This window comes from Polyodon spathula, chromosome 2 (assembly GCF_017654505.1).
Source record: "Polyodon spathula isolate WHYD16114869_AA chromosome 2, ASM1765450v1, whole genome shotgun sequence".
NCBI lineage: Eukaryota > Metazoa > Chordata > Actinopteri > Acipenseriformes > Polyodontidae > Polyodon > Polyodon spathula.
The window spans coordinates 81811479-81834147 of NC_054535.1; the positions used below are offsets into that span (position 1 = coordinate 81811479).

At 39.1% G+C, this 22669-nt stretch overlaps 1 protein-coding gene across 3 annotated transcripts in view; it reads right to left on the reverse strand.

The window, feature by feature from the left end:
* Positions 1 to 12278: 12278 nt before the first annotated feature.
* Positions 12279 to 22669, reverse strand: part of LOC121302080 (semaphorin-4D-like) — a 54047-nt gene continuing 43656 nt past the window's right edge. For 2 of the 3 annotated variants that reach the window (XM_041231905.1, XM_041231896.1), the window contains exons 6-16: positions 22517 to 22615; positions 22321 to 22414; positions 22092 to 22205; positions 20501 to 20652; positions 19640 to 19815; positions 19377 to 19533; positions 17938 to 18160; positions 17622 to 17737; positions 15181 to 15347; positions 14949 to 14995; positions 12279 to 14598 (exon numbers count right to left, since the gene is read on the reverse strand). In XM_041231905.1, coding sequence (XP_041087839.1) covers positions 13640 to 14598; positions 14949 to 14995; positions 15181 to 15347; positions 17622 to 17737; positions 17938 to 18160; positions 19377 to 19533; positions 19640 to 19815; positions 20501 to 20652; positions 22092 to 22205; positions 22321 to 22414; positions 22517 to 22615 — 2304 coding nt within the window. In that variant the 3' untranslated portion in view covers positions 12279 to 13639. The remainder of the gene's footprint in view (positions 14599 to 14948; positions 14996 to 15180; positions 15348 to 17621; positions 17738 to 17937; positions 18161 to 19376; positions 19534 to 19639; positions 19816 to 20500; positions 20653 to 22091; positions 22206 to 22320; positions 22415 to 22516; positions 22616 to 22669) is intronic. The other variant, XM_041231913.1, reaches the window with a different exon arrangement.

The following is a 22669-nucleotide window of genomic DNA, read 5'->3' on the forward strand; positions in this document are numbered from 1 at the left end:
CACCTCGGACACCTTTAGTGCTCAATACTGTAGAGACCGGTTATTCTCTACAATTCAAACACGGTCCTCCTCCATTTCGGAGTGTGATTAGAACATTAGTCATGGATCTACGACACACATTGGTCTTGTCTCAGGAGGTGACAGCCCTGCTGCAGAAGCAGGCTATTTGCACAGTTCATCCTCTTCACTTGGAAGGTTTTTACTCCAGGTACTTCCTGGTGCCCAAACAGGATGATGGCCTCAGACCAATCCACGATCTCAGACAGGTCAACCCATATCTGAGTCGATGGAGGTTCAAAATGTTAACCATACAGCAGTTGTTACAGTCAATAAGGCCAGACGACTGGTTCACTTTAGGTGGATTTAAAAGACGCTTACTTTCACATCCCAATAAAATCAGGGCACAGGAAGTACCTCAGGTTCTCTTTCCAAGGTACAGCGTACAAGTTTCAAGTTCTACCGTTTGGTCTCTCTTTAGCCCCCTGTGCATTTTCAAAGGGCATGGAAGCTTTTCTGGCCCCATTCAGACTCCAGGGCATCAGAGTGCTGAATTAGCTGGATGATTGGCTCATTTGTGCACAATCTCCAGCGCAGGCAGGGGCTCACGTGAAACTGTTCCGATCATCTGTTCCAGTTAGGTCTGTCAATGAACTATTCAAAAAAGCCAGCTCACGCCTTCAGACAGCCTCCTACTTAAGAGTGTGTCTGGATTCCAAGACCATGTTGTCAACTCTGTTGGAGGACAGACTGCAGAGAATAACGGCTTGTCTGAAGCTTTTCAGCTCAGCAAGAAGCTCACAGTGATGTTTCAGCAGCTTCTGGGCTAGATGGCAGCAGCTTCCCAGGCCCTCCCCTTAGGTCTTCTGCACATGCACCCTCTCCAAGGCTGGTTCAACAGCAGGGTTTTTCAACCCACATTGAACCGCGGCTGTCTGCTGACATTGTCGCTGCACTGTCTGCAGGCACTGTCCTGGTGGACACAGCTTGCTCACCTACGCTTGGGCATAGAGCTGGGGGTAGTGTTACCAGGAGAGAGGTCGTCACCACAGATGCATCCAGCCTCGACTGGGGCACCATGTGGAATGGCAGGGGAGCGCAACAAGTATGGAGATTCCCGTGGCAGGGTCTGGAACTGCAGGCAGTGTTTCTAGCCTTGTAGAATTTTTTTTACAGCAGGTGCAGGGCAGACATGTGCTTGTACTAATTCATTTCTTTTAAAAATAAATTAATTTGTTTAATAATACTATTAGTTATAGAATCCGTTTGTTGTATTTACCCATTTAAAATTTATTTTCAAATTTTCAATAAAACAGACGAAACGCCATGGTCTGAAATATTTTCCCTGTCTTGAATAAATTAAAAACTAAACTGTATTTAGATTTTTTAATGTTTGATTTGTTTGTTAAGAAAAAACTTATGCCTTGTGCCTTCAACTTTCCGAGCCAGGGCATTAACGGCCAGGAAATGCTCTCTGTCAGTCAGTCATTATTGGTTAAATATATCACGTCCCATTCTCAAACATTTAAAGTACATGCTGGTTATCAGAGAATCAGATTCAGAGTGTACCATCAAAACTGGTATGTAGGGAATTGGCAAGGATTTCTTTTTGTTCCTAGTGCCTATTCAATGGAAAGACTAACTGTATTTCCCCACGGAAAATAGATCGTTTCATTAGACTGGTCAAGCGCTATAAGCATTTTCAAAAGAATCAGTAAAAACTCTTAAGTTAATTCTTAAGTCAAGGTTCTACCTATAGAAAAAAAGTACCGGAATGGCATTCCGACTTGACTACACCAGTGTCATTAAGAGACATGCAGTAGGTGGTCTCCTAAGTTTGTGTAAATTCCCTTTAAAAGTACTGTCCCTAAGATTTTACACATTTAACCTTGACTAGTCCAATTAAGGCAATTAACTAATCCACAGTGCATGTGCAATAGTCATATAATTTGTGCAAATACACCCATTATACAACTTTTTGGTAAATGTAGAGACCAGAGCAAATATCTGTTTATGTGGTACAAGCAACAAAATATCAGTTGATGGTAGGCACTTTGTATTGCTAGACTGGTCTCCATACCAACTGTTTTTAAACTCTTTCAGCACAAGGAAACTTACTATAAAAGACAACCCGACCATAACCAATCAAATAGTTTGGGTTTCTGAAATGGAAAGAAGTAAAGCAAAGTAAATAGGGGCATAGGGAAGACCCAGTGAACTGGTATCTGTTGAGTCGCTTTCCCTTGTCCTCTCTAGAGGTCAGCAGTGTTCAAAGAGTTAAATTTGCTTTTTTTTTTTTTCTCTCTTCCAGTTCCATTGGAATTTGTTGAGAGCACTATACATCATCCTGGTCACAGCTTTCCTAAAGAAAAGAAAACAAATACATAGTTTGTACGGCATTGCAACTTTGCAAAGTATAACTATCCACTGCCAATTGGGTCAGTTTAAAGTTAGAAATATTAAATTGCATGACAAAAATGTAAAGAAAAACACATTTTGTTTTTTAGTATGTTTACCAAGAGTTGAACCTTTTAGTAATTTCAGACCACAGAGTAAAGTTTGAATGAATTCAGGGTTATCTGACTTTGTAAAATATACTCACAACAACAAAAAAAAGTGTGCAGTTATATTTGTAAAAACGTGTCTGGTTAGTTCAGGAGGATTTCAATCTAGCTTGCTTTCATGTCAGTTAGAATGGGTACTGCAGCTATTAGAACACCCCCCCCCCCCAAAGTAACAGAAATTACATGCACAACTAATGCATACCCATGCTTTCTCCCAACTTTGTATCAGTTTCTCATGGTCACTTAAGGAACTTCTCCATTTACTGAATTCTCTTGACCAGCTATTTTCCATGGCTGCATCTATAGGGAAATATTAGATCATCATGTTGCTTCTCAGTGATGTAATGTAAACATACACATAAGGAAATCTTTTCATGAAACTAATTTGATTGCACCTTAAACCAAAGTCATTTGTAACAATCTGTAAAAAAAAAAAAAAAAAAAACATTTTAAAACACACAACTTCGTGAATGTTTGAATTTGTACGGTTACTCGAAATGGTGTCTTAATACAGGTAACCATATGTAATCACAGATTTGGTAAGAAATGTACCAGTAAACTACTTTGATACAGCCAGATCCTTATATAATACTGCTTGACATAATCACACCGAGTACTCTCCTATAGTTCCTCAAAGAGATGAATGAGTCACTAAAGTATTTTTTTGCTGTTCATGTATTTGCATAAAATACCCATTAATGTTACAGAAACACACATTACCTATATTATTATTCATTGATTTTGACATCAAAAATTATATGTTGGATATCAGAATCCTAACAAAAGATGTTTGTAATGTTGTAGTAAATATTAAATCACTGACCTTTACTTCCCAAAAGGAATAGGACTTTGGATGTTTCGTTTCTTGATCGCGTTGAGGCTGTGCACTTATACTGGGCATCATATAATAACGTATCCCTTACCCAGCTGATCAAGTGCACTCTTCCACTGAGCAGCAGGTGTTTTTGCTCTGTAATAAAGTGTTCTAACTTATCTCCACTCCTCTCCCATTCAATGTGGAGATCACTGGGGCCTAAGAAACAAAAGTACTTTTTTCACCTCCAACTGCAGCAACATCTTAGATATATCCATGATCCCGTAAGTCACCATTAATTACACTGATCAACAATCTATGTATCCAGATGGAAACCTATAATGACAGCTTTGGATAAGCAATTGCAGTCATGAAATGGTTTAGCAAAGCAGCTCAAATACTTTGACTTAGGGGGTTTTGTTGAGCCGTTCTGTAATGTATTCACAACCAAAGACAATCGTACAACTGGCACAAAGCTATTGAGATGCTGAGAGGTGCTGTGAGTTTTGGGTAAGTGGCTCAATTAATTAACTGCTATCTCTCTACAGTTGTATTGTAAGGTTGCAATAAAATGAAGGAAAGATTCGATCTGATTACATGTATAAGAAGAATATTACTACTACTACAACTACTACTACACACACACACATACACACACACACACACACATCTCTGCAGGGCATTCACTGATCCCAACAACAAAGTAATGCATACAATACATTCTGCTCAAAGCCGATGGGCTGCAGTGCATGAAGCAGAATCTCGGGTTCATTCAACAATTCTGTTCTTAAGACAGGACATAGTTTTCTGGTACATTATATTTTTTAATCTTTTAAAATTATTATTAACAATTATTATAAACAATTATTTCTTAGGCTAAGCTCATCTCTACCACCCCAGCGTTAACTCGAGACTGGCAAAGACAAACACACGCTGTCCTCCGAAACGTGTGCCGTCAGCTGACCGTTTCTTTTACACGTTGCAGGTCCACCATGCAGCCACCTCAGAGCTACAGCGTTGAGGGAAAGGAGTTCTTTATATATCTGTTTTCTGACCAAAATGGAAACTGTTTTTATCACATTTAAATATCATGATCTACTTTTTATGGTGTAAACTTGATTGTTCAATTTCATCATAGCAGGAAGAATTACATTGTATATTACAGATAAAATTATTCCAATAAACCTTAATAGTTAGCAAAAATATGTAATTAGTATAACCAACTGACAGAAACATGTGCTTTTTATGTCTGGTCACAATATTACAATAAACCATTGAGAGTAAAGCAGTAATGGTGGACAACGAATCAAGTGATTCAGAATATGATTAAACACTATTTATGTGCATAACATTGTTTTGGTCAAAAACGTTTTAATTGTTATTAGTGGTGTATCCTAGCAGCAAGTTTTTTTTATTGAAGGAAAACATCTTTACTTCTTTAACTACACTAACCAACAGATAGATGTCTACAGAAGTCCATCCTTCTTCACACCTCCATTTTGACAAAGGCAGTGAAGGAATAAACCTGCTGAAGTGTATTTACTTTTTGTATTGAGCTTTGGGAGATATAGTTTTGTATTGTTATTTCAAATGACATGACAGTGAAATGAGGAAAGGCCCAATTAATCGTGAACCAGCTGTGAAGTGGCACAGTACCACATATATAATCACGTTGTCACCAAGGAATACAATGCATTTCCCAGGTTGTAACTTCACTCCCCAGAGAAACCACAGCTGTAGCATTTTAATCCAGCAGCTTGTCCTCTGGTTCCCCTGCCTCATATCTCGTCATGTCTCAATGGCAGATGTTGTATGCTTATTAAAGCTTTGCCAGAGTATCTTGTGGCAGATAGTAACATTATAAATGTTAATAAGCAGGTGTAACACTAAGCACACATTTACTTTGCAAAGACTATTTTATGGTATTTACATTACCAGTCTTATGAAGAATAAATGGTTATTTAGAAACTAGGCCATTTCATTTTTTTATCCTGTGTCCTTTCATTTGAGATATGACATCTGCTTGTATTGGAAAATGCAACTTTGCATTTTGTTTTATTATTATTATTATAGATTCATTATTAAATGTAGTTTTAACTGAGCTACAGACATCCTGGGTTAATTTACGACCCTTTTCAAACACTTTCCAATGCCACGTCACTCAAAAACACAGTACAATCCCATCTCTGCCAGGGCATAAGATCATCTTGTGACCCTTGAGTTTAATTGCCAAAATATCCTCCCCTTGAATTCAGATTGAATTTTATCTTGGGATTTTCAGTAAGTATGAAAGTTTTTAATGACAACGTGCAATTTATGACTTCATCAAGCATACTGGTAATTATTTTGCTTTAACTTTGACTAGACAGGATATTCACACTATTCTTACATCTGCAGTGAGCTACAGGTCCCTTACTGAGAAAACACAACATAGAATGTATTCATCCACATTGACCCTCTTTTTAGCCGAGCACGGAATGTGCAGCGTTGTGAAGAGTCTCGCCTCAAATGTTTCTAGACAATTACATGACAATGTAACATTTGGATACTGTTACTGTGCATGTCTTCAAGAAGCGCCACATTACCTAATATTTGCACACGTCCTCTGTTTTTATTCAGTAATTAAACCACCTACCACTACTGTCTTAAGTTTCCTGAACGTTGTTATAGAACAGGCTTTAATTAATTAATTAATTGATTGATTTTTGTTTGTTTGTTTTAAAAATCCCCTTGTGGCTGTGAGGCAGTTTCGTTTTCATGCAATATGACATTAGAATAATGAGAGTAAAAGTAAACTGATGCGTCCTCCAACACAGTGAGAGTGGTGGGGAGTGAAATGACTGGCGGAATTCCCCCAACAGATTAATAACCCAAGACGTGCATACAGAGAGCCGACCAACTGCAGCAGTGTTTCAAAAGGGATTTGCAGCAAGACCATACAGGAATCAGCAACAACAAAGCGTGAATGTGTTATAAAAGCAAGGGTTTGAGTGCCAAGATTTTATATATATATATATATTTGTGTGTACAATTAATGTCTGAATATCCATACTAACAAGCTGTATTTCGAAAATATTTCTTTGGTGCTTATCCATGCATTTGTAAGTTCAAGGTCACACTGCTGTAACCTCAGTACTATTGTTTCATGCCAAATCAAGCAATTGACAAGAACATCCACACCTGACCCGTTTTCAACAAACTCATGTCAGTGATCGTGGCATGTATGTTATGGCAATATTTTTCACTCTCTTTTTTGTTCTGTTGTTGTAACATTTTCATGACCACATAATCTGGTTTATTTTAGCCAATGCAAAATTTGAGGAAATTAGAGCATGGAATTTTCTAATTTTCAGTTTAAAAAAAAAAAAAAAAAAAAACTTTGCATGTGTTCCAAAAGGCTTTAGTTTGCTTATCTTTAATCTTTTGGCAAAATTTTTTAGAACATGACATTACTGTTATATCAGATCAAGTCAGATTTGCATTTCACTTTGCAAGCAAACCAAAAATACTCAAATGCCATCTGTTCTACGTGAATATAAGGGCTGTCAACGATTAAAGAAAAATGAATCTCGATTATTTTTTAGATAAAAAAAATTTAACTTGGTTCTAATCGCATATTTAATTGATACAGTTACTGCATCTCATATAAGTTGGTATTATTATTATTATCATCTAAAAAACAACACAGCATAAAAACCCTGTTTTCCTATTTCTGGATTCTGGGTCCTACCTGTTGGTCCCTCTTTATAGTTTTATATTTATCTACAATCCAGCATTTGTTGTTAAATTCTTTGAACCAACTGCTAAATCACAATGGAGCCAGTTTATTACTCACCTTACTGCATTTAAAAGGATCAGTTTCCTTTACTCATAAACTGATGTTTTTCATTGCCATTTAAATAAAACTAATTTTAAATTATTTTATTAATAAATTGAAATAGCTTAAATAAAACAAATATTGACTGATTAACAATTATATCCTCCATAATTGTAAATAACATTGTTATTGTGTTTTAATGTAAAACAAAGCCTCAATGTTCAGGGGGGCAGCAGTCGGTAGCTATCCAGCAGCACTGGATATAGTATTGTACTGAGCTTGATTCATGGCTTTGCAGCGAGCCTGAATTTCTGCAGAACGATAGGTTGCGGATGCAACCCTGGTTCCCCTTCAATTCGAAAATAACCATTAACGTATGGGACATTGCCGTCAGGCAGTAGGGATTGGCTGAGCTTTATAGCAAAGCTGCCGATAGGCCTCTGTGCGAGCTGCCGTGTAAGCCCGCTCCCCTGGGAGCTTACTATACGCAGCGCGCAGAGACTCTCTTTCTCTTTTGCTCTTTGGGCCGAGAAGGCTTCTGGAGCGACCTCGCGGGTTAATAGTTATTTTCTCTTTCAGGGAACCGGGGTTGCATCCGCAACCTATCGTTCCCTTTCAATTCGAAAATAACCATTAACGTATGGGAACAGTGTACCCAAGCTGTTGAGAGGGAGGATTCTAGGCAGTAGGACAGATACATGAAGGGTGCACTGACAGTGCATGCAATTCACTGATGCGTTTTGCTGACACTACCAACAGCAAAAACACGGTTTTTATAGACATGAGCTTCATATCCACTGAGTGGAGAAGCTCAAATGGTGCCTTGGTCAGGGCTTCTAGCACCTCGTCAAGGCTCCATGACGGTAAGTTGGTCACTCTTAGAGGTCGCAAGCGTCTTGTGCCTTTAAGGAACTGAGATGCCAAAAAATGGCAACCCGGTGATAATCCGTCAATGCGTACATGGCAGGCTGATATGGTGGCTAAATACACTTAAGTGTAGAGGGATAGTTCCCTTCATCTAACAGTTTCTGCAGAAACTGCAATATTACTGCCATAGGACAAGATATTGGGACATGGCCCCCAGCCAGACACCAATCTTGGAACTACTGCCATTTGTACGTGTACTGCGACCTGGCAGAGGGAGCTCTGGCGCTCTGAATGGTCGAGATCACTGCTGTCGAAAGCCCTAAGGCTGACAGGCGCTCCCGCTCAGGGGTCAAGCCCATAGCTGCATGAGCTTGGGGCTCGGGTGCCAAAGCCGACCTTCGGCCTGGGACAATAGGTCTGCTCGCAGGGGAAGCTCCCGAGGTTGACCATGCAGTAACTGCACCACACTCGGGAACCACACTCAGAATCACTGTTGCTCGCTCTACTCTGACCTTCTCTAAGAAGGCGGGGAGCATCGGAGTCGGTGGAAAAGCATATAGGAGGACTGGTGGCCAATAGTGAGCCAGTGCATCGACTCCTAGAGGGCTGTCAGGATCCCTCACCGAGAACCATAGGGTGCAGTGCGTGGTCTCTTGCGAAGCGAAGAGATCTACCTGCACTCTGCCGAACCATTCCCAGATGCGCTCTACCACCTGAGGGTGGGGACACCATTCTCTTGCAAGAAGGCCTCCTCTGGATAGGAGGTCTGCTGCGTAATTGATTCTGCCCGGTAGGTGAACCGCGCGCAGGTCAAGAGCGGCTGTGCCCATAGCAACAGCCATGCTACCATTCGGTGAAGGCGGGGGGACCGCAGGCCACCCTGGCGGTTGATGTACGCCACAACCGTGGTGTTGTCCAACCGCACCAACACGTGCTTGTCTAGAAGCACTGGCAAGAGGTGCCGGAGGGCGAGATCCACTGCTCCGAGTTCCAGAGCGTTGATGTGGGCTGACCTCCAGGGTCCTGACCACACTCCGCGGGTCCCTGAACCGCTCCAGCGGTTCCTCGGTTGGAAGCGTCGGTCGTAACCACTTCCCTCCGGAAGATAGGACCCAGGCGAACACCCTGGCGGATGTTTGCTGGAACTTTCCACCAGCATAGTGCTTCCCAGCAGGTTCGGGATACCGTCAACCTGCGGCGTTTGTCTCTCCGCGGATGTAACGCGAAGGCATTGAACCAGGCCTGTAGAGGTCTCTGTTGTAATAAACCCAAGGTAAGGGCTTGTGAGGCGGCAGCCATCAGCCCCAGCATGCGCTGACACAGCTCCATGCTGATTGTTTCTCTCAACCTGAACAGGGAGAGACACCTTTCCAGCGAGGCAACTCTTTGTGTCGACAGAGTCGCTTCCATGGACACTGAGTCCAGATGCAACCCCACGAACTCGGTCTGTTGGCTTGGCACGAGGCGGCTCTTCTCTGAATTGACCTTCAGACCCAGCCGCTGAAGATGGTTTGTAACCATCACTGTGTGCTGTGCCAGCTGCTCCCTTGACTGCGCGCAGACGAGCCAGTCGTCCAGATAGTTCAGCAGTCGTACACCTTGAGCCCGCAAAGGTGCCGAGTGTCGAGCATGTGGCGTCGAAGCGCCGAGCGCCGAGCACGTGGTGTCGAAGCGCCAAGCGTGTAGCGCCGAGCACTGAGTCCCAAGCGCTACACTGAGCGCCGAAGAGCTGACACCTCGCAGAGCGAGTACCGAGCGTTGAGACGCTAGCACAAGACGCCTAAGCGTCAGCTGACCCGCAGAGTGGAGATGCTGGTGCTGGTACAGTGTCTTATTTGGTGTTAATACTTACCTAGGTGCTAATGGGAGTATGTGCTTGGTGGTCATCATCTTTTTGGTGAAAAGGGTTTTTTTTTTTTTTATTCTGGAACGCTGCAGTGAGTGCTTGGTGTACTGTAGAAGGGACTGTAGGGCAAGCCGTACAGCTACCACGTGGTGGGGAACACACAGCAGTGGAAGATTCTAGAGGACTGCAAAGCAGACTCCACAAACATATACACACACACACGGTCTAGTCATGCAAGACCGACTGCAATATGCGTGTGGCAAAGCCAACGACGCACGTCAAAATAAATCTGAAATAGAAATATATACAACCCAAAAACATACAATATAATAATAATATTTATAATAACATTATAAATAATAGGAGAAGACGGAGACCACGAGGTTAAACAAAATGCGATGCCGAAGCAAAGCGTGAAGGATATGTATAAAGTAATATATAAAATATATAACAAAATTATATAATCCAATAACCAATAATAAACGTACTGAAATAAACTCAGAGAAGGGGCCAAAACCAGCTTCTCAAGCCTAAGCTTTGTGAGTACAATCAATATGAGCTCTAGTACCTACCGCTACCGATGCTGAAGACAAAAGAGGTAGAGAGTCTCTGCGCACTGCGTATAGTAAGCTCCCAGGGGAGCGGGCTTACACGGCAGCTCGCACAGAGGCCTATTGGCAGCTTTGCTATAAAGCTCAGCCAATCCCTACTGCCTGACGGCAATGTCCCATACGTTAATGGTTATTTTCGAATTGAAGGGGAACCAGGGTTGCATCCGCAACCTATCGTTCTGCAGAAATTCAGGCTCGCTGCAAAGCCATGAATCAAGCTCAGTACAATACTATATCCAGTGCTGCTGGATAGCTACCGACTGCTGCCCCCCTGAACATTGAGGCTTTGTTTTACGTTAATGGTTATTTTCGAATTGAAAGGGAACCACTGCTAGAAAGTGTATTTTGAGAAGTGAAAAGCATGTTTCGCACGCAGGTGGTACAGCAGACTAGTTGCACTTCTGTGATGCTGGAACTCACTGACAGTGGATACATGTAAACCTCTTTCTATCCAATGAACTGTCAGAAAGTTTAAAAAAAATAAAATAAACCTCTCATTCAAAAGTCCTTCATTTTGCATGCTTTGCTACATAATGCAGTTCTGTGACTAATTTTATATTCTAAAGATGACGACGGTCATTCAATCCTGGCTTGTACTTGAGTATTAAAATCGTGCCGCAGGAAAGGAATTACGGTATGTTTCAAGGAACAAGACAGAGTGCGATTAACGTGCGTTAAAAAAAAAAATCACCTTCCAAAAATTGTATGCGTTAAATCGCAGACGTTAACTGTGATGAAGTCCTAATTTGATATAGATAAATAATTGAAAAGTTCTCTGCTGTACTGTTCACTAATCTTGTAATTATAACAGAGCAGAAGTTTTCTTCCATAAATGCTGTTTTTATTTTCTGTATTCTTGTGGTAATAGTAATTTTGCCATGAAAATTGTTAATATAAATTAATTTCCACTGAATTCCATTTTAGACCAATAGTGTAAAAAAAAAAGCATATTAGTTGACATAAAACAGTTCACACATGTACCAGAGCCAGAACCCCTAAAGTATGCCATTTGAAGAGATACATACATTCCTATCCCCCATCCTTACTTATGAAACAATTACTACAAGAACTGCCCAAAACAACATTTTCAAGGTTAATATCATTTAAATTAGACCACTGTAAGGACAGGAAATATAAAGTTATGGATGTGTTCACTCACCAGTGGCTTGACAGCAGAGGTGGAATGTTCCGTGGCTATGAACAGTCTGCGCCTGGTCACTTAACAAAGGTGGCAACAACCGGACTACTGAACTCTCTGCACTAGACCAAAGCTCAGGTGGGGGAGTAGTGGGTGAAAGAGGAGGATCGGTCCCAACAGAAGACAAGGATGAAGAGTCAACAGCAAAGAAAGGCAAGGGAGAGGCTGCGGGAAACAAAGGTGTAAAAAAATAAGAGTGCTCTAAGGATGCAGGCCAAAGAAGAAATGGTATCAACTACATACTACAAAAAAAGTTTAGGACAGAGCAGAAAAGAATGAGTGAGGTGTGGCATTCACGTGGAAAGAAGGAATCCGGTAAAGTGTATGAGCAACTTGCAGCTATCTGAACCCTTTTATAAGATGCTTAGTTTCAACTACAATAATGGAACCCTATGGCTGATACAGTACCACTGTATAGAAATGCTGTAACAAAGTTTGTATCAAAAACATTTCTTTCACATTAAATAAAACTCAACTCTTCTATTAAGCTTGTTAAAAGTATTTACTATATATGTGTACACCCCTGCCGCCCCCCCCCAAAAAAAACAAACAAAAACAAAACCCTAAGATATGTTCATATTTATTCCATGGCAGGGTCAAATGCAACACCCAACATTATTGTTCGCATGACAGAATTATTGTATTCATGGCATGTAGCTACTGTACTTATTTTAGACATTTCAGCTTTCTTTTATATACACCGATTTAGACAAATAGCTCCAGTACATGACAGGATGTCTGAACATTTATGTCATGAAATGTTACCTTCTTCAAGTTAGTTCTCACAATACAAAACCTTTACACTGGGAAATAAACATATGACAAAATGTGGGCAATGACTGACAGTTCTGCAAGGCCCAGTTTACACACCTGTTGTTTTTTTGCACTGCAGTCTATCTCCAGTGTTTTAGTCCAGAGGTACTTCTCATGTCGCTACACATTTTCAAAGTCTACACAAAACACAGATTATCATAATGAAGACCATCTGCCTCAATGAGAAGGGATAGCAATATCCGGTACGATACATTCAACTCCCAAAGCAACCAACAGTAGTGGTTTCAAACTTGTTTATTCCAGTGCTTGGAAGAACTGTACCACTGGCTTGACTTGCATCTTCACATTCAAAGGATAAGAACCTTTGCATGATGGTTTTGGCTCACAATCAGTTGCTGTTACTTGTATTCTCCCAGGCTACTTTTTCTTTATTTTAGCATGCGATTTTGTTCATCCCATGTAACATGTCCTTGTGATTTCAATGACTGGATGCACTGAAGCAACAGCATCTGCAGCTTATTAACAGCACTGTATGTAGCAAGCCATGAACAGAAACATTGCAACATCCCTGAGAATTTACATAAAAAAGAAGAAAAAAACTAAACTAATCCAGTCAACCTGCATCAAATACAGCACGACGCACAGGTACATTTCAGTATACAAAAAAACTATGTGACAACCAATATATTACAAATATAAAAAGTAGCATGCTCCAATTTGGAAAACATTAATGTTAGTTACCAATTTGATAAACTAAGTTTCCAATTTGGAATTCAAATTAAATGGCAAATTTAAAAAAAAAAAAAGAAATTGCTGATTGTAACACAGGTTGTAGAAATTAAAAAAAACACACACAAAAACACAACATTTGAAATGAGTCCTTGATAATAATTAATCTCATACAATATAAACCTATGGATTTACTACTAGAATGGAAAAGACGGGGTCACACAAGTTAGAAACACGTTGTCTCCCCCCCCCCCCCCCCCCCCCCCCCCCCAAAAAAAAAATAAAAGAACAAAAGTAGTGCTTCTAACCCAGATTAAGCATGGGTCTGAAAGAGCCAGTAAGCACAGCAGAAAAAAAACCCCAAATTAAATAAAATCTAATAAAACAAAAAAATGTAAAAACTCTGGCAAGCAAAGCGTTCATCAGAAAGGCACATCTGCATCAGCATATTCAATGGGTTGAGATTCACATATGACATCGAAAGGCTTCTCTTTGCTCTCCTGAGGCTCTTCCAGGTGTTTAGCAGTTGGGATTTTGCCATTGTTGCAGTCGGGTTCCGTTTCATAACCTGTGTCCCGCAAACCCTTCTGCTGAGCTCCGTTCTGGTTGTGTGCCTCACTCTGCACAGTCTTCTCCACTACTGGCTCTATCAAGCCTGCTTCACAAGCCATGTATTCAGGCTTGGCCTTCTTGTTGCTCCCCAACATAGCAGCACGCAGCTTAAGGCAGGGGGGTGGCAGGAACTGCATGTAGCAGTTGTAAGCCATTAACGCCAGGAAAAGAATAAAGAAGAGCAAAAACAGTAACAAAAGGGCATAGCTATTATTTGACTTAATGTATTCAGTGGAAGGATCTTTAGTTTCAAGGTTAGGAGCATCTGATATAGGGATAGGAAGCGTCCGGAATGTTTGTACTGTGGTGCTTGACGTTGGGGTTAATTTTGTTTCAGTTTGGGAAGGCAATGTGGTGGGAGTAGTAGAGCCTGGTGGTGATGAAGTTAGTGTGGATTCTGCTATATTGGGATTACCTTCTGTCTCGATCACAGGGCTGAGGGGGGTGGTGGTGGGGTCTGATGTTGTAGATGGAACACTCAAGTCTAAGCTCAAGACAAAACCAGCCACCAGTTGGGCAAAGCTACTGCTTTTCACTTGCTCTTCTGACCAGCATTCATAGTTACCCAGATCCTGTTCAGAGACACTCAAAATGAGCAGACTGTCACCTCGAAGCAGGTGATACCTGGAGTCTTCAACAGACAGAACGGTGCCATTCAACTTCCAAACTACTTTGGCTAGATTGGACTTAAGCTGGCACTGGAGTTCGGCTACATTTCTAGGCTTTACAATAATCTTCTGGTAATCGTCACTGGATACATATTTTACTGCTGAATATTGGAAAGAAAGAAAAAAAATGAAACGTGAGTTTATTATTAAAGTTCACTTGGGGTACGCTAATTACAACTTGGATGTAACTGTAAGGTTACATTCTTAATGTGTGACAAGTGATTTACTTACGCTAAATAACTACATTACCCCAGTAGCTGCACATTTACTGCATTCGTAATATTAGTATATTAAACTGGGAGAAAAAAACGATTAAATAAAAAAAAAAAAAAACAGTTGCCGACTACATTTAAAAAAAAAAAAAAAAAAAATCCAAATTTATATTTCCATAAATATGAAATATATACAAAGATTAAACATTAATTGTAAAAAGTCTCCTTCTCATACATACCTGGTGGACAGACATTTGCATCTCCATTTAAGTTCTGTATAAGGTTACTGAAAGAAAAAAGTAAATTATTTTTAAACAAAGTAAACAACTTGCCTTTTTTTTTGCTGGTCTATTAACTATGAAGCAAATCAATCATATGCAATTCAGGTTATCCAAATGGGGGTTTTCCAGGGCCAACAACTGTACTGCACATAGCAAGGCCAGGGAAATGCAACAAATACTGTAAATATACCTTTTTCTGCTTTCATGGTCTTGGACCACACAAGAGTTGTCTTCAGAGTCCCAGGCACAGTAGGGGTCCCGGGCTAAAATGCAGTCTGCACAAGACATGTACTTTTCACAAAATGCAATTGGTGACTGAACAACTCCAGCATCTGAACCAGCATACAAACACTTCTGCTGAAAAAGCAAATACTCCTTGTTAAAACACTCAGAAATGCAACGGGAGGATACTTGTTTCATTAAATCCTGCTTGACTTCCACTGCTTGGAATAGGTCTTGGAAAAAGCTTAGAACTGTCACTCGCTGGTAGGGTGTCTGGCAAAACCTTATACCAACTCAAAACCTTATACCAACAGTTGATATATATATATATATATATATATATATATATATATATATATATATTGTATAGCATAATAATATAATAATGTTCAATAAAACTAAAACTAAAATAATATCTAAAATGCAAGGAAAAAATTGACATTTTAACCTAAATCCTAGATTCAAGATTCAAGTGTCGCTCAGACCTGGCGTATCCTCAGAGGAATGGCAAGGCTCTGTTTATAAAATGGAACTTCCTATCGTCATCGCCGATTAAGACCACACAGTACCTCGCAGTAGCAGATCACATGATTCAGCACAGGTGTTTAATTGGAATGGGGGTCAGATAGAGTAGAGGTTTTAATTGGAGGGGTCCAGAGAGTTTTTTCCATCAGGAGGAGACAAGTCTCCATTACAAATGCCTATCTGTGATAACCACCACACACAGTACAGGACTAGCACTGGCAGATGGCGTAGTCCGATTCCCTTGTTTTAATTGGAGGAGCAACTCAAATCCCCCCGCTCCCTGCTGAGGCACGGCCTTACCGAGTCTGGACGATTAGGTGTAACAAGATTTTTACCAGAAAAAAATAAGAAATCCATCATTTTAAAAACATCTGAGATGGTAGACAATAAATTGTGTCACTGCTTGTTGGCGTGGAAAATCCCTTGATTGTTTATCCCATTAAACCAAAGTTAAATCGAAGCCAGCTTTATTGAAATGCATTGATTATGGGAGTTATAGTTTTCTCTGCATTTCTGCTGATTGGAAACACCTTTCAGCACGTACCAGATAAACTACTATTCCCACAAGATACATTGTGAGACCGGTAGAGTCACTAAGCTGACATATTTTCAAAGTTTCGTATTATGATACCACTTCCTTTCTCTGGGAACAAATATAGTTGTTGTTTTTTTTTTCACTGTTACTGTTTATTGGAAGTCATATGTATAGTATTTTAGCCCTTCCCCAGCAGAATTTGCTTATTTTCCCCTATGCAGGATAGCTCGTTCACTCTCTTTTAGCCTGTATGGTACAGAATTATTTTGTTGGTCATATATATAAGTTTAGCAAATTAAGTCGGTAGGATGTACTTGATTTTTTGTCTGCCTTTCTCCTGCCTTAATATTGTATGCAAAGTATGTTTTAAAATCTGAATGGTGTATCAATGTTGTATACAGTGCATTTTTAGACATACAATGGCAGTGTGTAACAGTCACATTTATTAGAATAAACTATAATGGGCTACTGTTTTCTTTCCTCTGTTGGCTAGGAGGAGAAAATGTGTTTAACTGCTGAATTGGGGTAAAACATGTTTACTGCACTTCTAGAGCTCTTGCTCTACCCCTCCTACTACTATGCACTGGACTTACCTGACCTAAGCACCATGTTACTGGATCCTCAGCGGTGGCACTATACTTGCACTGCTAATATGTCATTGTAGATATAACTTGCTGTAATCCTAACCTGTTGCATTCTAGTTCACATTGTATTTTATTAGTACTATTTGCACTTAGTGCATTGTAACCCTGTACAGTACTGCCCTGTAACACATTTAAGTCACCATGGATAAAGGTCTCTGCCAAATAAATAAATGAATAACAATAATAATAATAATAATAATAATAATATAATAATAATAATAATAATAATAATAATAATAATAATAATAATAACAACAAACAACAACAACTTTACAACAGTGAAGTGTTGTCAGAATACAACAAGATTTAACGACTGCTAGGGGTTAAATGGTAACCCCCCCCCCCCCCCCCCCCCAACCACCACCACACAGACAGATGGATACACACATGCAAATACATACACACACACCAGTATAAAACTAAATTTGAACAATAGAAAGTGAACAAAAATGACTAATTGTCTATTCTCAGAACTGCTTTAAATAGAAACAACTTAAGAGAGCTTAGAATAAAAATTGAAATTAACAAGATGAAAGAACACAAAATTAACAAAAATCAGTAGAAAATGCAGCGAAAGCTACACTATTGAACTGCTAATTTATTAATGTGACTTACGGGCTCCTTGCACTTTACAGAAATTATTGGAAAGCTTCAGCATTTAAGAATGGCCTGGTTTATATTCCCAACAACTATAATTTCACTTACCCTCTGAGATGATAGAAGCAACGTCTTAATTGGTTCAAAATGTGTGAACAGTTGTATTTCTTCAACAACATGTACTTCATCGTCATAAATGATGGCTTTGTGTAAGACTCCTTTATCTGTATATAAAAAATATATACATGTAGATTGCTTAAATAATTCTAGCATATCTTTTCTACAGGCCAACAGAATGATGACTCAGCAAAACAGAAGATACCAACAATACATGTTAAATTCATACCCCCACCATACAGCACCATTACTCTCAATAACTTGCTAAACAATGGCCAAGTAAGTCTTATTAAAAAAATACACTTACCAGTGCTTATAAAAATAACATCGTAAACATTGTTGTCAAGTGCTCGAACTCTGTCTACTACAATCTGTGTGTAGTTCACATCTCTTCTTATGAGTTTTGGTCCATTCCCAATTGGCAGCACCTGATCGTCCATCAGAGGGTGATCTTTGATAAACTGCAGTGTTTTGTCGGGCAGATGGAGAGAGTCGCTTATGTTCTGTAACCGGTCAATGTTTTTTATACACTAGGAACAAAAGAAAGGGACATCGAATGAAGACAACTGAAAATGTAAAACGGCAACAAGTTATTAAACACAATGCTGTGGCTCCAAAATTCATCACTGCACAGTAAGCTATGCAACATGTGTAACATCTGCACTCTATAAAATTCAGCACACACCTCTGACTACCAAAACCCTTTACAGCTTTCATCACGACAAAACAAATCAGAAGTGAAATCATCATTTCATCTCATTTTGGTTCAAATGTCAAGATATACTAAATCCACAGATTTTCATTAAAAAAAACAAATTAGAAATAAAACAACCACACTATATAAGGTGTTCATTATAATAACTGTACTTAGCATTCCTGATTATTTGACAGTACAAAACAGATTAACTTAGCCAGAGCAAACAATCACTTTACTGTTAGAAAGGCTTCATAGAAATAAAATGGGTAAAAATTAGGATTGGAAATTAAAAAGCGGCCATGCGGCAAAGACCACAGTGTCCTTTTCGCTACTGAAGCTAGAGACGCCTGTACACATCCAGTTAGGAAGTGGTTAGATCCAAACAATAACATGATTATGTGATTTGTGTTGTTAATTCACATCAGCAAGGAGGAAAAGAAAAACAACCAGCCAATGGACACTGCCCTTTCAATCACATGGATTTTTACTGCGCGTAATAATGCCAAGTCAGAAAAGAGCCCTGAATAGAAAGTAGAAGGCTGCACAATCTGCAAACAAATTAACAAAACCACCATCTTCAGGTCAGTGGTTTAGAAATGCTTAAGATACTTAGAAGTGCTTTTTTTTTGTTTGTTTTTTTGTTACTGTACTAACTTGACTTTTGGTTCAACTGCTGTTATTCTCTTATTGTAATTTCTTTATTTGTACTACAGTGAAACCAAAATGGTATTACAGTGTTTATTATCATTTTTTATCCATCTTATAATAAAAGATAAGTTTATGTTTTTTTAGTTCATCCATAAATGCACTCAGCGCCTCAGCATTTCGTATGTTACATGCGGGAATAATAGGGCTTTGGTGCCCTCTACACATTAATTGACCTGGCCATTTTGGCCTTGCCTTCTTTTGGTCAATTTAGGGCCCTGTATTAAAACGGGTGACTGTGTGACCTATCCTTGCTGAATAAATTATATGAAAGTCTATTATTTCTATCAGAAATCATTACTACCCATTCTAGAAATACATAATTTGCTGCAGCAAACACTTACCGCTCCAGGGCGAGGACTAGGAGGCATGGCATTGTATCTCACCCACTTTGTATGAGACTGTTCAACAGAGGCCTTTTGCATGTACTTTCCTTTCGAGAATACTTCATCTATAGTAGTCATCGTGTATGCACAGACTGCAGATAATCCAACATTCCCCCTGGAATGTAATATAAACATATATACAGCTATCACACAACCATTCCAAAAACTACAATTGAAACACCCAGGCTTTATAAAGGTCATTCACAACAGGTGACACTTACCACTGGGAAGTGAAAACACCATAAATGACGGTCTCCTTCCAGTCTGGCGTCTTCAAAATAAAAACATCCTGAACGACGTTGAAGACAAAGTTCAACTCCGGCATGGAACAGACAAGTTTGGCCTTAAGGAAGGACGTCCATTTCTTCTGTAAGGTCCTTTGTCCTCCTAAATCACCCTAACAAAAATAAAACCGCTATGAGAATTTACATCCAACAAAAGCTTCTTTTTTTTTTTTGTCAAAGGGTTAAAAAGATCAAAAAGGTTGAATGAGAATTAAAAAATAAATAAATAAATAAAATAATTATGTTGAGAAAAATATGTAATACACTGCAGGGCCAAACAAATGCATTCTAACTGCAGCTAAATCAATTACTGGTAAATATATCAGTGGTATCTATCTATCTATCATTACCTAAATTATATCTGATTATTTGTTAATACTATATACACCGCAAAATTAATTTAATTCAGTTTAGTTAACCACAACACTACTTAGTTCAGAGGCTATTTTACATATTAGTTCATAGTGACACTTTTACAAACCAAACAAACATAAGAAAAAATGAGTTCTCAGATGCTGGCAACTATAACGATGGCATGCTTCATCATGCAGGCAATTTAAAAAGAAGTAGGAAATAGAGATGAGTCTTTTTGAATAGATGGATTTTTTCCTTGACAAGCAAAGAATAAAATTACATTCAACATAAAAAAAAAATGAGGACCCACAATGCCACTAAGAAAATTGATTTTAAAATCTAGGTTAGCCCAGTACTTAACAACGTAGCATGCAAAGGAGGCTCTAAAAATAATAAAAACATGAAATAAACCATGCACCGGAAGAGACAGTCACTTTCTCTCACCTTGCAGACCCGGGCTATCCTGGGAATAGAGAGCTTGCCAACAAATTCATATTCGACGGACACCTCCGTAAAGAAAAAGTAGATCTTGTCATCATCACCATCTGGGCTGTTTTTGCTCTCTCGGATCACATCAGCAAAAACAAAACTGGGCTCTGCAGAACAAGGCAGTGATAAACCCGGAAAACATTACATCTGAAATCATGTACTGTCTAAACCCAGAGGTCAATTATTTAGAAACCAAACTCAAGTGCGCTACAACAGAATAAACCTGCAGCTGCGCATCTTCAGCAGAACAAAGAATAAGAGCTTAAAATATTAGCCTTTTCTACACCCTCTTTTTTTGGGTTATTGCACTTTCCAAAAATGCTAATTTACAGACCATGTGTAAATTTAAACTAGCCAAGAGCTACAGCAACAAGTAGCAGTGGCAATTACAGATATGTTAACTACGTCTGGTTTCTTTTCTTACGCTAGTTTTGTTCAACCAGTTTTCTTAAAATGTTAAAACGTTTGTCAATGTTCAGGTTCCCTTTTCTTTAACTGTATCTCCCAAAGTTTCAATACACAGAACAGCACAGCTTGTCAGGGGATTTAAATGGAAAGAAAATGTATCTGAAATGCAAAGTTCAACTGCCAATTATTGATGAAAATGGTTCTGAAGCTAAAAAATTTGAAATGGATTTTTGAAACCTTTAGGACCACATCTAATACACAAAACTAGACTTCACATCCAACTAGCAGGTATCTGATCTGACAAGTATAATAGCAATAATTTCATTGTAAAAAACAGACACGAAAAAATACTGTTTAACAGTGGTAAAGTAATTGTTTTTGTCCAGGTAGTTGTTAGTTACAGCTAAATCACAATTGCTAACTTATGAATGGGTATGTTAAAATACTCTACACTGACATACAGAACACAGTGTGCTTTATATCACTTAGGCACTCAACAAATGCTTGCTTCCGACTGTCTTTCCGACAAAATACACAAGATTTTGTGGATTTATCATAGCTCAAGTCGCCGTTTGTATTTAAGCATACTCCACGCTGCATAGCATGTATTATTTTGCACAATTCCTCAAATTTTACTAACATAATCTACAGTATGAAAGTGTGAGATTCCCCAAAGTTGTTTTTCTACCTAGAACATGCGAATTTCAGATTTTCCCCACATACAACAGAGGGCATTTATTGGTGCAATTTCTGTAGCTGTCTTTAAAAAAAAAAAAAAAAATCATTCTTAAAACATTTTAAAATGATTTCTAGTTAAATGCTTCAACTTAAACCCCTCGTAGGAAATATTTACAAGATGAGAGGTTGGTGACCAGCAGCATTATATTCTGCACCTTTAAAAGTAATAAAAAAAAAAAAAAAAACTGACACAACAGAGCAGTTCAACAAACAAATTCATGCCAAGCTAGGAGATTGCTGTGTCCAATCCCTGATCAGATGCTACTGCAGATGTACTGCTTCCTTAGTGCAAGCACCTGATCTCCCTGTTAACCAGCTCCCACCTAGTGATACCTTTTGGTGCACAAAGAACTCTAATGTCAGATATTCTGAAGGTATCTTTTGCAGTGAACATTCTTACCATTCAACCAAGATATTGAATACTCTGTCCGCAAGGACACCTGTAGAGAGCTTCTGTGAATAATTGGCTCACTTCCTAAAAAGTTGAAAGCTGTTCCAGAGTAAAGGTCTCCGTCTAAAAAATAAAATAAAAACACACCTTTCATTTTTAGCAAGTTAAACTAAAAAGAACCGTGTCAAAGAATTACGAGTCAAGCTGAATCTGAGCAGCCCTGTGAAGGGACACTTACCAACCATTACTGATGCGAAGCTTTGAGCTGGATCAAACGAACATCTCCCTCTGCCATCTTCATTTTTATTTTCCAATTTAAAATCCTGCAGAGACTAGAACAAGGAGTGCGGAGGAAATGAAAACAAAAATAATCCTTACTTCGTCAATTGAAATGGATCATTTTTATAATAAAGCCAAAATAGCAGCATACTCACCAGGTAATCACATGTGGGCTGAAATGCATATGTTCCACAAACATAGAGGCTGGCATCGTTCAGTACTTGCAAGACTCGTATGTAGTTGAGGCACTCAGTCTGGAATGCACAAATGAGTACATGGGAAATATTTAAATGGAATTGGAGAGCCTC